The following is a 16789-nucleotide window of genomic DNA, read 5'->3' as shown; positions in this document are numbered from 1 at the left end:
ACAGTGGAGCTTTTTGCTGGCAGACCCAGATGGGTGATGGAGGGCAACAACACATCCCCAGTGAAACGACCACAGGCGGCGATTCTCCACAATCTCGGCAGGGCCAAGGACGTGTGTAGTTGGAAACATGCCAATTCATCAAGCCCATTGGTTTTCATATCACAAACTATAGAAAATGAAGCTCTGCTAAGTCTTTGGTGGGCATGCAGGATGAATAACATGTAAGGGATGTCTGTAATAAAAGGTTATCAAAGGCTACTTTACAAGGGTTCATTCTGAAAGCAGCAATAAAGTCAAATTTCCCCAAGCCCCAATCCTGTTACTGAAAAGCTGTTTTATGGATGTAGAGTCACGCTAATGTAACTTTCTGTGATGATGAAAATGGAATTGAATTTCAGCAGCTGCTAGCTCCGTGTGGATATCAAGAACTTGAGGCTAGTGTGATTGAGGAATTGAAATAAAATTTTACATTTTATTTAACTTTAATTAATTAAAATGTAAAGTTAAATAGGCACATATGGCTAGTGGTGACTACATTGGATAGTGTGGGTCTAGAGAAATTGATGGTAAATATAAAGAGGTTTAGAAGACATTTTAAGGTAAAGTATAAGCAGTAAGAAATTATGGTTGAGTGACAGGCAGCTTTCATTTATTCATTTGTTTAGCTTATTATTTATTAATTCAAAAAGTATTTGTTAAGTGCAATCTCAAGTTTGAGGGCCACTGATGGGAAGAAAGGTGAAGATTTGGGCACAGTGCAGTGTGGTCATCAGGCCAAGTATCCTGCTGTTCCATCTCTGGTTAGCATCTCCAAAACAATACAACTTTTATCAAAAGGCAAGCAAAGGCACGCTTATTTCCAAATGAGGCACAGGCTTCAAAATACTCACCGTCATCCATAATTCCAATGGTAACACCTTTCCCTGTGTATCCCAGCTCCCAGGCTTCAGCCACATTCAAATCAAGGCCAGGAGTGCCATCAGCTTGCCCAGTATTGATCTGGTACAGGAATTTCAAAGCAGAGAATGGTATTAGTTTGGTGTTGTAAAGCACCCATGTACATATTTACTTGACATGCTCTATAGCCATCTAATATTTCAGAACCAGCTCAAAGGCCACATCTTCCATGAAACAGTACTTTTGGGTGTCCCTCCTAACCTACCTATAGTGTTTCCTCTCCATTTTTTTTGGTATAAACACTTTGTGTTTTCTGTTTTCTGTAAATGTGCAAACAGTTTCAATCCCCTAATATCTTATAACTAGATCACTATCTTTAAACTTTTTCTATAAAAGAGCTGCTATTGCAGGAAACCTTCCCTGATTTAGAATTAAATGCTCACTTTCATAGCTCTTTGTTTATACCTTATGTTTTGAATTTACAGCATATTGTTTTGGATTATTCTTATTTGAATATAACTTCTTACTAAATAACAATATCTTTTCCAGGAGGTAACATGTCCTAGTTAATCTTTGTAATTTCAGTGCCGCCACACTAAGTCTTGTTCAAAAGTATTTGTCGAACTGAATTAAAGAAAACTGGCTCACCTTTAGTGCATGTTCTAATGCAGAAAAATAAATCCTAAGGCCCCTCATCCTGGCCCCCAAAAATATTTCAGAAAAGAAAGAAAGGAAAACAAAGAGCAATTCCACAGCAATATGTCTACTCCCAATCTTCATGTGTCTTTGTACTGTGTAGGTTTTCTCCAGGATGGATTGTAAAAAAAAATAATGAAGTCAGAGCTTGTACTGGCAAAAGCCCACAGTGATCAGTGGCTGTTATGATATTGCTAAAACATTGTGTGATTGTCATTAGGGCTCTTTAAAAAATTTACTGTGCTCTTTCTTCTAGAGACATGTTAAGACTACACACCTCTCCACCCACTCTGAAGTTAGAATGGCGGATGACTGATTTTGGCCAATGACGTGTGATCTCATGTGCCATTTTTTCACATCCAGGCAGAAGCTTTAAGAGTTTCTTTTAAAAATTCTACAATTTGCCCCTTTTCCTTGCTGAGGGGCTTATGAAAGCAGTGTGGGAATGGAGCTCAGATGGAGGTTGGTCAGCCTGCGTTTCTGAGCAATTACGAAGCATTAATTGTGTAGCAAAAGTGAGAAACAAGCCTTGCTTTTGATAAGCTACTGTGATCCGAGGGTTGTTCATTATTGCAACAAACCTAGCCTATCCTGACTAACACAAATACACTCATTCAATTACCCATATTGGATTTTCGGACTTCCATGCCAAAAAGCATAAGTCAGAGTCGAGCTCTGAAGCCCCAGAAGGGAAATTGTGATGAATTCCTGTAATGTAGCCGTCCACAAGGCTGTAATTTAGTTCTCTCTCTTGTTCATCACTTTTTAATCTTAAATAAAATAAAGCTTCATTCACATTTACAAATTAGTCACTCCCTTTCTGTCAATATGCCCTGCAGTTCAGGTTGGTTTGGAGTCACTGATCCCTTTTTAAACATAGCTCGGCCAATCCAAATGGATCATGATGAACTGTTGGTGACCCACAAAATGCTCACTTCACCAGACAAAATGGGTTTTAGTGCCTCTAGGCCTGCATCAGTTAAGCCCCATGGAATTGATTTCCTGCCATTGTTTTAGGAAGCATTAATAGATGCTCTTTTTGCTACTTTAGTTTCCAAGCTTTCTTGCTAGCCCCTTGCGAAGTCATTGGATCCTTTCTTTTAGGCCTATGACTTCGTTATGTCCCCTGTTACTCTGTCTGTTGAGACCCCTGCATTACTCTTCCCAGACCTCTGATTTGACTTTTATATAGTTTTGCAAGTCTTCAGTCATACACTGGTGCACTTTTTCAGAACTGAAGAGAATTCCATCAGTTGTTGGTCATAGCCTCCACCCTAGGAGACCAGAGCTACTTAGCAGTTTCAGAAGAAAGCAGATTAGAGAACTAGATGCACAGGTGGTGACAGAAAATCAATACATATGGAAGGGGACAGAGAGGGTCACTGAGTTGGATACTGGCTAACATCTTAGTGAATAATGAGGATACAGGAATACATCTTTTATCCAGAGTCTCAAGATGAGAAATGTCCAAAAGGACATAAAGACACTCACCAGATACCATTGCTTTGTAAAAAGAGGATCGTTCATATTGATGTCGATCTCATTGATGTCTCTGTAACCTCGCTTTTTTCGGTCAAATCCTTCCTGCTGCAAAGCCATCTTTACCTGGAATGACAATGCTGACATATTACCTGAATATAATCTGAACATTCTCTCTTCTGGAATTTGTTTCCATGAATCCAAATTTCATTTGTATATCAGGTGCATTTTTTTCTTTGGCAAAAGCAAGTTCATCTCATATACATGCTCACCTTACCATTATTATTATTATTTTGTATTTTTTTGTAGAGATGTGGGGGGGGTCTCACTATGTTTCCCAGGCTGGTCTCGAACTCCCGAGCTCAAGTGATCTGCCCACCTCGGCCTCCAAAGGAGCTGGGATTACAGGCGTGAGCCACTGTGCCTGACCCGTTACCATTATTTTATGAGAGCATTTACTTATGGTTGCACTGAACAGTCAGGCTTTGGTGATGGCTCAAAGTGAGTTTCCCTAAAGTAAGAATTAGATAGAGAAAAGTATTCTTTTTTTCTTTTTTTTGAGACAGAGTTTTGCTCTTGTTGCCCAGACCAGAGGGCAATGGCGTGATCTTGGCTCACTGCAACCTTGGCCTCCCGGGTTCAAGCGATTCTCCTGCCTCAGGCTCCTGAGTAGCTGGGATTACAGGCATGCGCTACCACACCCAGCTAATTTTGTATTTTTAGTAGAGACGGGGCTTATCCATGTTGGTCAGTCTGGTCTTGAACTCCCAATCTCAGGTGATCCACCAGCCTTGGCCTCCCAAAGTGCTGGGATTACAGGCACGAACCACCACACCTGGCTGAGTAAAGTATTCTTAAAGAAGATAATGTGGTAGGGGTCATTAAGTGAAATAAAACAATGGAACATTTCTATTAAGGAGAGAAGATTGATTTGGATTCAGGAAGGGAGAGAGTGAAAACAGCATGGATAATTTTTCTGGATGGCTTCCCAGTCTTTAATTTGTTGACAGTGCTATCACATTTGAGAATCTGCTGAAAAAGAAAACTTCCCCAAGACAAGAACAAACAGACAAACAATGAGGCCTGCCTGGAGAGCCAACAAATGCCATAGCAAAGTCCTAGAAGGTAAGAGAGGAACCTCTAACAAGAAATTGATGGATGGTGTTGTGTCCTTGCACTGACAACATTTCAATTTTGGACAGTCAGAAAGAACCCCAAGCTCTCGGATGGAAATGCAACTTAGGAGCTGAGTTAGTTCAAGTGGGCTTCTGGCAATGGCTAGGCTTTGTATTAATCAGGAAACTTGCTTTCACTTGGACAAAGACTAATTTATCATGCAACAGTTGTGGCCAGTCCCCGAACATGTACAAACTCAAGGATTATGCACATATATAAAAGGGTGCTGCTGGATATTACTATTATATTTTGTAGCCCAACATTTGTTTTTCCTCTTCCCAAATCTCCCCAGTGTATTTGGGGGAATTACTTCCAATCCATCAGGTTCTGTGTTGGTGGAGTGAAGTTCTAGGTGCCTGTCTGCTACAGGCACTAGAGTCTCCCTCTGCCTTAGGGGTGCCTCTGTGGGTGTCTCTCTCCCAGGATTTGAATCTTGGGAAGGTGAAACAAGGACCAGGATCCCCTGGAGCCCATTTATCCTGGAGGTTCACTCACCAGGCACTCCTGGTAAAAGATCCTCACCATGTTCCTGCAACCCAGCCCTGGAGATTTCAAGACTGATCCTCCAGCCGCCCATTGATTGTGAGCCCCCGATATCTTCCTGACAACTTCTCTCTGGTTGAAGTGAAGCAGAATCCATTTCTGTTGGTTGTAATCAAGAACTCTAATGGATACCAGATGAGAGAAGGACAGCAGAGCCTAGGTCAAGAATGACGGCAGGAAGAGAAGAACGAAGAGACCACAGACATGGCAGAAAACCCTTCCCCTCCTTACTGCACTGCCTTGCAGAGGATCCTGTGAAAGGCTAGTTCCTCACTTCTTTACTCTGCACACTGACATGAGAAGGCCTGAAGCTCATTTGCCAGAAAAATTGTAGCCACACCAGAAAATCTATACATGTGGAAAACAAGTGTTAAGTGTGGCATTGGCTCTGGGAGTTCTTTGGAGGTATTCCAACAAGGGACAGTCACAGTCACTGTGGCAAGCTTAAAAAAATCTCCCCAAAGAAATGTGAGATAATTAGAAAAATGGGATAAATGGGTATTTTTATAATGGCAAAAATTTGGACCTAACTAATGTCCATCAAATGGAGATAAATTTTGATTCAAAGGTACATATACATATATATACTTATGCACATGTATGTATGTATACATATAAATATATGTGTGCATGTGTGTATATATGTGTGTGTCATACTGTCACATATGTACATATATATGCACACACACGTATATCCTCTAGGAAGCCATTGCCAAGATGGGTTTAAATGTGCAAGTATTTTATGAGAGAAAAATACAAGAAACTGTGATGTAAGTCTGACCCCAAGTAAAGAACAGTGAACAAAGTTTGGCGAATTCATCCTTGGTTCCCCTGTAATTTAAGGATGGTTTGGTAAAACTGTTGGGGATTAAATTTGAGGAGCCCTGTGTCTCCCAGAAATGGGCCTGCCTGAGTTCCCCTGCTGCTCACAGTCACCGGGGGGAGTGTGGCCTTGTTGGCACAGTGACAGATTTCGGAGTGCAGCAGCTGGAGGCCTTGGTCAATTATTTTCCCTAAAGTCAGAGATTTGTGCAGCATATTCCCATAGCTCTGTGTGTGTGTGTGCGCACGTGCGTGCGTGCGCACGTGTGCGTATTCATTAACAGAATGTTTAAAATGTTGAAGTAAATGTGTAGCTCTCCACCTGGAAACATAGCCATGATACACCCGTCTCGCAACCTTCTTTTACTATGGAAGCAAGAGTGCCTCTTGCACTTGGGAAAGAAGGTGTCTGACTTTGGCCATTGTCTCTTCCCATTTTGGTCACACAACGAGAGGCCTTTATGTGCTCTACTCACTAATCGGAGGTCTCGATTGACTTTCACTGAGGGATTCCCATTCTATTGGACTCTTTGTAATCAATAACTTCCTTGAGAGGATCTTCGGGGAGCAAGAGCAACTATCACACGGAAGTTTGAAAACTCTCAGCAATAAGTTGTTTCTCGGTAGCATAAGAACAAAAATACTCACATCAGATTTCACCTTTATAAATAACAGTGCAGGAATGGCTATTACAATCACTCCAAACTCATTTAGACCAAGTGCACTCTAATGAAAAGACTGCTCAAATTCATTTCCATGAAATTAATTTTTAATTTCATAAATTAGGTTTTAATGGAAACTAGTGATGCTTAGGAATGCCGCACTCTCTGGGCACTGCCTCCTTGCAACTCAGGAATTTAGGTGTCTTGAGACTGAAGGGGGCTTTCTGAGTCTGTCAGTTTATCTTCTTGTCCACAGTTACACTTTGAAAGAGACGAACACCTTTAACAATATATGCTTTCACTTGTTACACACAAATAATTGGAAAAATTTTTTTTCCCCACAATGATACCATGTAACCCTATTAATCATGTTTATTGCTCTGGGTTCTCATTCAATCTTAATTCATATTCATACCTAATTTTTAAAGAGTAGTAATCATACTATAAAGTTGTGAATTCTTTTTTCACTGAGTATCCTACCATAAGAATTGTAATATGCTGCTACTTAGCTATCATACTTTAATTACTAATGGCTACCTAAATGTTCCAGAGTCATATACCACAATTTATCCATTTCCCTCTTATTAGTCATTTAGATTGTTTTCCATTATAAATAAAATTACCATGACCAGACAGATTAGGTTATAAACTATTTTAGAAGACCTCTGGGAAAGACTGCAGTGTTACAATTCCATGTACGATAAAGCTCTTAATGTCAGAGAAATATTTCCGAGTGTCTAAACTATATTTTCACATTATTACTAAAAGGTCACTGACTTATTCTCTCTTCCTCCTTCTCTGAATTTTAACCTTCCATACACTATACCTTTCATTACCATTTAGATGTGATACCAATAACATGCATACAACTTAATTATTCCCCTTCTCAGAAAATAATGTATAGTTCATTTCTGTATTTAGTTTTAGAATGCTTCCTCAAATAGGACCATTGGCCTACATGTTTGTACAAATAAAAAATATAAGAAAGTAGAAGTCTTTGTTACTGGGTATCATTATTATTTCTATGAGAATATCTTTTAAACATTTTTAAAAATTTTTTGTTGTAATTTCAACTTTATTTTAGATTCAGGGGGCACATGGATATATGGCGTGATGCTCAAGTTTGGGGTATGAATGATCCCATCACCCGGGTAGTAAGCATAGTACCCAATAGGCAGTTTTTCAGTCCTTGTATTCCCTGCTCTTCCTCTTTTCTAGTAGTCCCCGTTGTCTACTCTTCCCATCTTTATGCCCATGTGTACCTAATGTTTAGTTCCCACTTATAAGTCAGGACATCTGGTATTTGGCTTTCTGTTCAGGTGTTAATTTGCTTAGGATAATGGACTCCATCTGCACCCAAGTTGCTGGAAAGGACATGATTTTGGTCTTCTTTATGGCTGCATAGTATTCCATGGTGTATATGAGGTGTACCACATTTTCTTTATCCAGTCCACCTTTGGTAGGTACCTAGTTTGATTTCATGTCTTTGCAATTGTGAATAGTGTAGTAATGAACAGAAAAGTGCATGTGTCTTTTTGGTAGAATGATTTATTTTTCTTCGGGTATATAGCCAGTAATAGTATTGCTGGATTGAATGATAATTTTGTTTTAGGTTCTTTGAGAAATCTCCAAAATGCTTTTCATAGTGGCTGAATTAATTCACATTCTCACCAACAGCGTATAAGTGTTCTCTTTTCTCCACAGCCTCGCCAACATTTACTATTTTTTGACTTCTTTTTTTTTTGTGATGGAGTCTTGCTCTGTCACCAGGCTGGAGTACAGTGGCATGATCTTGGCTCACTGCAACCTCCACCTCCCAGGTTCAAGCGATTCTCCTGCCTCAGCCTCCCGAGTAGCTGGGACTACAGGCGTGTGCCACCATGCCCAGCTATTTTTTTTTTTGTATTTTTTTAGAGACAGGGTTTCACAATGTTGGCCAGGATGGTCTCAATCTCCTGACCTCGTGATCCGCCCGCCTTGGCTTCCCGAAGTGCTGGGATTACAGGCATGAGCCACCACGCCCAGCCTATTTTTTGACTTTTAATCTTAGCAATTCTGACTGTTGTGAGATGGTATCTCATTGTGGTTTTTGATTTGCATTTCTGCGGTGATTAGTGATGTTGAGTATTTTTCATATGTTTGTTGGCCACTTGTATGTCTTCTTTTGAGAAGTATCTGTTGATGTCCTCTGCCCATTTTAAAATAGGGATTTTTTTTTTGTTGATTTGTTTAAGTTTCTTAGAGATTCTAGGTATTAGACTTTTGTCAGATGCATAGTTTGCAAATATTTTCTCCCATTCTCTGGGTTGTCTGTTTATTCTGTTGGTAGTTTCCTTTGCTGTGTGGAAGCGCCTTAATTAGGTCCACTTGTCAATTCTTGTTCTGTTGTGATTGCTTTTGGAGTCTTTATCATGAAATCTTTACCAAGACCTATGTCTGGAATGGTATTTCCTAGGTTTTCTTCTAGGGTTTTTATTGTTTGATGTCTTACTTTCAAATCTTCAGTCTATATTGAGTTCATTCTTGTATATGGTGAAAGAAAGGGGTCCAGTTTTATTCTTCTGTATATGGCTAGACAGTTATCCTAGCATCATTTATTGAATAAAAAGCCCTTTTCCCATTGCTTACTTTTGTTGACTTTCTTGAAGATCAGATGGTTGTAGGTGTGTGGCTTTATTTCTGAGTTCTCTTTTCTGTTCTGTTGTTCTATGTGTCTGTTTTTGTACCACTACCATGCTGCTTTGATTACTGTAGGCTTATAATATAATATGACATTGGGTAATGCAATGCTTCCAGCTTTGTTCTTTTTGCTTAGGATTGCTTTGGCTATTCAGGCTCTTTTCGGTTTCATAGAATTTTAGAACAGTTTCTTCTAATTCTATGAAAAATGACATTGGTAGTTTGATGGGAAAAGTGTTGACTCTGTAGATTGCTTTGGGCAGTATGACCATTTTAATGATACTGATTCTTCCAATCCATGAGCATAGACTGCTTTCCCACTTGTTTGTGTCATCTATGACTTTTTTCAGCAGTGTTTTGTGGTTCTCCTTGTAGAGATCTTTCACCTCTTTCGTTAGATGTATTCTTAGGTATTTTATTCTTCTTATAGCTATTATACGTGGGATTGTGTTCTTGATTTGGCTCTCAGCTTGAACATTATTGGCGTGTAGAAATTCTACTGATTTTTGCACATTGATTTTGTAATCTAAATGTTACTGAAGTTTTTTTTTTATTAGTTTTAGGAGCCTTTTGGTTGAGTCTTTAGGGTTGTCTAGGTATAGAATCATATCATAAATGAAGAGATATAATTTGACTTCTTCTTTTCCTACCTGGTTGCCTTTTATTTCTTTCTCTTGCCTGATTCCTGTGGCTGGGACTTCCAGTACTATGTTGAATAGGGGTGGTGAGAGTGGGCATCTTTGTCTTGTTCCTGTCCTTAAGGGGAATCCTTCCAGCTTTTGCCCATTCAGTATGATGCTGACTATGAGTTTGTCATAGCTGGCTGTTATTATTATTTTGAGGTATATTTCTTCAATGCCTAGTTTGTTGAGGGTTTTTGTCTTGAAGGCATGATGGATTTTATTAAAAGTTTCTTCTGCATTTATTGAGATGATAATATGGTTTTTGTTTTTCATTCTCTTTATGTGATGATCACATATATTGATTTGCATATGTTGAACTAACTGCATCCTAGGAATAAAGCCTTTTTAATTGTGGTGAATTGACTTTTTGATGTGCTGCTGGATTTGGTTTGCTAGTATTTTGTTGAGAATTTTTACATCTATGTTCATCAGGGATATTGGCCTGTAGTTTTCATTTTTCACTGTGTCTTCACCAGATTTTGGTATCATGGTGATGCTGGCTTTGTAGAATAAGTTACAGAGGAGTCTCCTTGATTTTTTGGAATAGTTTCAGTAGAATTGGTACTAGTTAATATTTTATTTAAAATGAACGATGGCTATTTCACAATTCCAGTTCAACTTTTGAACCTTAATTTGACATTTGTGCACAAATGTTACCCAAGCAACTCTACCCATTCCTTACTCGCCTCTAGTCTCTCTACAATGTGCCAGTTATGACCATGCTAAGATGAAGCAGAAAACATCCCTGTGCATTTGCATACGATTGTACACTTAACAAGGTACTTTTACTACATTAATTTTTTTTTCTTTTTTTTTTAGATGAAGTCTTGCTCTGTCACCCAGGCTGTAGTGCAGTGGCACCATCTTGGCTTACTGTAACCTCTGACTCCCAGGTTCAAGCAATTCTCTTGCCTCAGCCTCCTGAGTAGCCGGGATTACAGGCATTCACCACCATTCCTGGCTAATTTTTATTTTAATAGAGATGGGGTTTTACCATGTTGGCCAAGCTGGTCTCGAATTCCTGACCTCAGGTGATCCACCCACCTCGGCCTCCCAAAGTGCTGGGATTACAGGCATAAGACACCATGCCTGGCCTTAATCTTCCCAACAAAACTGTGGGGTGGTATTGTTACAGTTGAGGAAAAGAAGGTTTGGAAGCCATTGTCCAACAGTTAAAACATGGAGAGTCATGAGGTTGATGGATTCTCAATGCTATGAACTTTTGACTAAGCCATATTGCCTCTCCCTATGGGCATATAACACAGTCAACCTTCCAGTATGTGGGACAACTTAACTGTGCATATAACTCTCTGAGGACCTGGGCCATGATCACTTCCCTGCTGGGCTGATAATTAAACAGCTGTTAATTAGCATTGACTGTGCTGGGGTGGGAGGGGCCAGGAGAAAGGGGAGCAAAGGGGAGACCTGCCTCTGAAGATGGTGAGGGACATCTTTGCTTGAAGTGATAGCAAGAAAAGGAGCATAAAACATAAAACTAACATGTTGCTAAAAATACTGGTTTATTAATCTATGATGTCCTTGATTGTGTAAAATTATTTCTTGTGCCACTGAGAATTATTTTATTTACGACTATGATGGGTTGGATTGTGCTGTCCTGAAAGATATATTAAGGTGCTAACCTCCAGTACCTCAGAATGTGACCTCATTTGGAAATAGGGTCACTGCAGGTGTAATTAGTTAAGATGAGGTCATACTAGATTAGGATGGGTTCTCAATCCAATACAGCTGGTGTCATTATACTAAGAGGGCCTAGAAACAAGGAGAATGCCATGTGAAGACATACAGACACACAGAGTGAAGGCATGTGGAGATGGAGGAGGCAGAGACTGGAGTTAACGTCACTACAAGAAAACAAGGTGTCCTCGCGAAGCAGAGGTCCCCAGCCTTGACTGCACGGTGTAATCACCTGGGAAGGTGGCAAAAGCCCTATGCTCAGGCCAACCACCAGAGCAGGGAACTGAGAGTTGCTAGGGATGGGCCCTGGCCTCAGCAGTGTTTAAAACTTTCCAGGTAATTCAAATGAGCAGCCAGCATAGTGAGCCAGTGTGCTGGAGGAAGTATTAAAAATGTAGCAAAAGTACCCAAAAAGCATGAATCTTTTATTTATGAAAAACTTCTTAATTTGCATGGCAAGGTACCTTCCTTTATTATAGGCTGAGGATTTTTTTTTTTTTCTTGGTAGGTTAAAACACTTTAGCTCTAACACCCATGGATGGGCTTGAGGACGCACCCATATGGGACACAAGATTAGGGCTGAAGGTAGAAGTTACCTCTGGGCCCTGGCCTGGTCATCCTTGTCATTGTTATCTTCCTGGGGAGGGTAGAGGATCTGAGGCATTTCTGGGGTGTGCTCACAGAACTGGGCACCAGATAGGGAGAGGGTAAGTTCTTCCTCCCACAAGGTGTTAGAGGCAGGGCTGGGAACTTTCGTTTCATGCTTTGGGAAGCTGGTAAGAATTGAAATGGATTGGGTCGTGTATCCTTCATCTCACAGAAAGGGGAATATAGCTTGACTTCTTTGTAGGCACACAGCTGCCTTCTGTGTAATATTGTGAAGGAGGCAGCATAGGATTGTGGACGAGAGCTTGGTCTTGGGGACAGGCAGACATGAGTTACAGGCCCTGCTGTACCTGTTGTTCTCTGGCTGTGGGGTCTCCAGCAAGCTGTGGAGCCCATTTAAGACTGAGTTTGCTCACCTGTAAAATAAGGATAAGCCCTAGTGATGGGTGACATTTACTGAGGGCTGACTGTTGCGCTGGGCAGTTCCCTGAGTACTCATGTACATTATCTCAGTTATTTTCCCCGACAACCACATGAGAGGTTAGGAATGAAGGCATGAAGACACCAAGTGGCTGGTTAAGGGTCCTGTGGTTAGCCAAGGGCAGAGTCATGGGTCATGCCTGTTGTGGGCTGGACTCTATTCCCTCTAAGTTCAAATGTTGAAGTCCTTACCCCCAGTACCTCAGAATGGGATTGCATTTGAAGATAGTGTCTTTAAAGAGGTCATTAATTAAAGCCATTAGGGTGGGGTCTCATCCAATATAACTGGTGTCATCATATTCAGGCACTGTCACCAACAGAGGGAATGGTGTGAGGACACAGGGAAAACACGGCCATCTACAAGCCAAGGAAAGAGCCTGGAACAGGTCCTTCCCTCATGGCACTGATGACACCAACCCTGATGACACCTTCATCTGAGACTTTTACCTCCATACATTTCTGTTCTTTAAGCCACCCTGGCTGTGGCCGCCCATATGAGAGCCTTCGCAAACTGACACGACACTCCAGCAGTCTAGCTATGTACTTCTCTAGCATACTGTGCTGCTCCTCCACTCCCACGTGTACTTTGGTTGTGGTGAGGATCAAAAGTGATGGTGCATGTAAGCACCTGGCCCACTGTGTGAACTCAAGAAATGCCAGCAGTTACTTCTATAATTTTGCTAATGTTTTTGTAATGTAGAAAGGCAGTGGGGCAGTGACTTCCCTTGTTCCAAAACACCTCAAGCCAGGCTCATCTCACTACAAAGTTGCCCAGATGCCTGGACTTTAATCTTCTTGCTCTTAGCTAACTGAAGACAAAGCAAATCAAATGTGGGAAGAGAAGCCAGCTGGAGTCCATTCCTAAGTGTGTCCTAAATGCAACACAAGTCCCCATCTGCACGGGGGCATGTCTCCACATCTTTTTGTTAGACTTTCTTTATTTTCTCTCTCTCTCTTTTCTTTTCTTTTCTTCCTTTCTTTCTTTCTTTCTTTCTTCTTTCTTTCTTTCTTTCTTTCTTTCTTTCTTTCTTTCTTTCTTTCTTTCTTTCTTTCTGTCTGTCTCTCTCTCTCTCTCTCTCTCTCTCTTTCTTTCTTTCTATATGTCTTTCAGCAGTTTTAGGTTCACAGCAAATTGAGAGGAAGGCACAGAGAGTTCCACATATCCTCTGTCTCCTCACATGCACTGCCTTCCCATTATTATCAACATCCCTGCTGGAGCACAGCGTGCATTTGTTATGCGTGCTGAACCGACACTGACACATCGTCATCACCCACGGTCCATGGTTTACATGAGGGTTCACTGTTGGGGCTCTAGCTTCTCTGCCTTTGCCTTTGCAATGCGGTGTGTTATCTCAGTGTTTGAATTGATGAGCTGGACACAGCTCATCAAGCGAGAAACCCCCAAAAGCCATTGCTGGAAGTGATGTGGGAGATTATGGAAGAAAAAGGCCTCTCCAAGGCTCAGATGTTCTAGTTCATCTGCTTTGCCGCCAACTGCTGGCTTTGGTTGTCGAGATCCAAACAGGGATCTGGAGAGGAGAGAGGTCTGTGGAGGGAAGACTTGACCTATGGCAGTCAGATGCCAGGAGGGAGGCAGCAGGCAGCAGACAGGGAGTCTGCTGGCTTAATTGCCTCCTTGAGCAGGAGGTATGACTTTTTGGAAAGCCCAATTACAGGCAAATTACACAGCTTAAGTTTTCAAAGAATACCAAGTTAAGCCACGATTATGGCTGAATGCACAGTATTGATCGCCCTCATTTAGAGAGGTTGGCCCATCTTGCAAGAATAAAGGTGATCAACTGAGGAGGGAGGATATGACTGCATGCCTCTGACCACAGTTCCAGTCATTGAGTCTTAGTGACAAGTATTAACAAATGCTATCTATCATCTAAAGCTCTGCATACAAGGTATACCATGAGATAAATCAATGTAATTAGGTAGGGATCAAAGATGTTTCTCGTGGAGTGAGGTGCCAAGGCAGCCAATGAGAACCCCGAGAAAGTGAAATCTCAGCTTCTATGTTGGTTGGAACATGGGCATTGCAGCCAGGGCTGTGCTTGTTCCCAGGGTGGTGGGGGAATGTTAGGAGATGGATTTAGGAAATTATATTAAGGAAAAGGATATTAAAAGATGGAGGCTCTATGCCAGATGTTATGGCAGGAATGGTTAGACTGGGGTTTGCTTGACAGGACAATTTTCCAGAGAAGCTAGAAAGTCCCTAAATGTTGTTCTTGGCCAAAATGACATGTTCCTCTCAATGAGTGTCTCTTGAGATGTAAGTGCAGTAAATAAGCAAAGCTAGCTAAGCCTCTTTAATACATAAATAGCTTTGGCCATGCACATTGTAGCACCCCAAAGAGCCTGCCTGGGCCAGGTGAATGGCTCTGTTTCCCATTGCAGGTGGGCTAAAGGGCCTCAGTCTAACAAGGAGAGCTTCTGGGAGGGCAAATGGGAGGAGGAACAGAAAGATGGTAGGGGGGACGAGGAGAAGTCTCTGTCCTTCTTCACTCCAGCTGTGACCAGTCAGTGTCCCCACATCTGACCAGTGCACTCAGCACTACGTCTCCCTGGAAAGGCATTTGGGGGTGAGAGGTAAAGGGGAGCCAACAGGGCCCACAGAGAAAGTGCTCATGGCACCCGGCTAGGAATGAATGGCTCCAGCACCACCCAGGAATATAGGTTCCAAAAGCTTTGTTCTTGCAAAGCCTCCTTTATTTTGTTGATTCATGATCCAGTTCTACTAGTGAACCAGAAGGAGATGCTGGGTGGGGGCATGTCTGGATTGCATAGTTCCCATTCTGTGCTGGAGGGAGGCCTCATTAATGTGCTTCTGGAAGGCACAGGTGGATCTGACTGAAGAAGTTCTGCAGTTTCATTCAATTATGCTGTATATGGCCAGCAAGCTTGAATGGAAAGAGCTAATAGCATCAAGGTCATGTGTCTTGGTCCTGTGGGTCAGTTACCTTGACTCTGTTTCCATGGCCACAGGCTAATGACAGTACCCCAGCCCCAGTTGCTGCCTTACAGGTATGTGTGATGAAAACGGGGAAGGTGGGTGGGTAGAGAGTATTGTTGATTTGATCCAAAGTCATGACTCTCCTGAATGCTAAAGACTATGCCCCAAACCGTGTGGTTCAGTGAACGAGCACCGAATTTCAAGTAAGAAAGAACTGGGTTTGGGTTCTGAGGTGGTTTGCTTCTGATTTGTGCATGTTCTGAGGTAGGTCCTCAAATTCCCCAAGTTGTGCTTTCTTCATCCAGACCATGGGTTTGGCAAGTCTAGTCTGCTGACTGCTTTTGTAAATAAACTTTGTTGGAACACAGCTATGCCCATTTGTTTATACACTGCCTATGGCTGCTTTCGCACTGCAGCCGTAGAGTTGAGTAATTGCAACAGAGACCATATGGCCTCAAAGCCTGAAATATTTGCTCTCTGGCCCTTTACAGAAAGTTTGTTGATTTCTGGTGTATAGCATGGACATGATGGAATTCTTGACCTCACAGGCTTACTGGTGAGGATGACATGAAATAAACTTTTCTTGTTGAGAATAATAAAGCACACTATAAATGTCACTGGCTATAATTATAATGGTCAATATATTCATGAAATCATTTCATCATCAGGGTGGAAGCAGGGGCAGCATTTGGGTAGTGGTACAAATCATGTGATTTGAGGGGCACAAAGAAAGCCTCCAACGACCCATATCACCTCCCCTGAGCACACGCACACTGACCACACTCCTGCCATGAAGGGTTAAGCTTTAGTTTTGAGCACTCATTATCCAGGTTGATTATGTCTCTATTTGAAAAGATTTGGAAAACAAGTCCTCTGGGAAGGGCAACACATCCAGGTGTTATCACTTACCCACACTTGTGCATGAAGTCATTAATTAGGCAGCTTTTTGCAAAGATGCTGGTTGAGATTGGTTCGAGGAAGGAACAGGAGTTTACGGAAAAGGTAATTTTGAAAGCCTTGGGCAGTTTCCTGCCAGTCAGGGAGAAATGCTACTGAAATCAACAGCAAAGGATCCAGGGGTTAGGTTGGGCACCATCACAAAAAGAAGGACTAAGACAAAGGAAGTAAGAAGGCACTGCGAAAAGAGCCTTCCAAAGTTGTTTGTTTTTCTAGGCACATTTTTTATGCTTGGCATGTCTTTGGCAAGGAGGGATACACCCACCAGTTATTTGCTACAACAAAGGTTGCAGTATTGTTTCTTGTAAGTTTTCAATGGGGAACAAACAAACAAGCTGTCTGCTACAGAATACAAATGAATTCTTGAAAATTCCTGATCTCCTTAAACCTTCTTCAGAGTGTGTTAGTTTAATTTTTGGATGAGGACAATGAACTAAAGAGTTAAGAGGAGAGAAGAT

At 41.5% G+C, this 16789-nt stretch overlaps 1 protein-coding gene across 1 annotated transcript in view; it reads right to left on the bottom strand.

The window, feature by feature from the left end:
• The window catches only part of PCSK2 (proprotein convertase subtilisin/kexin type 2), a 264982-nt gene that overhangs the window by 124356 nt on the left and 123837 nt on the right, over window positions 1-16789 (bottom strand). The window contains exons 3-4 of the mRNA XM_054468136.2: window positions 3085-3198; window positions 891-999 (exon numbers count right to left, since the gene is read on the bottom strand). Coding sequence (XP_054324111.1) covers window positions 891-999; window positions 3085-3198 — 223 coding nt within the window. The remainder of the gene's footprint in view (window positions 1-890; window positions 1000-3084; window positions 3199-16789) is intronic.

Source organism: Pongo pygmaeus, chromosome 21 (assembly GCF_028885625.2).
Source record: "Pongo pygmaeus isolate AG05252 chromosome 21, NHGRI_mPonPyg2-v2.0_pri, whole genome shotgun sequence".
Taxonomy (NCBI): domain Eukaryota; kingdom Metazoa; phylum Chordata; class Mammalia; order Primates; family Hominidae; genus Pongo; species Pongo pygmaeus.
This window is presented reverse-complemented; position numbering and strand designations above follow the sequence as displayed.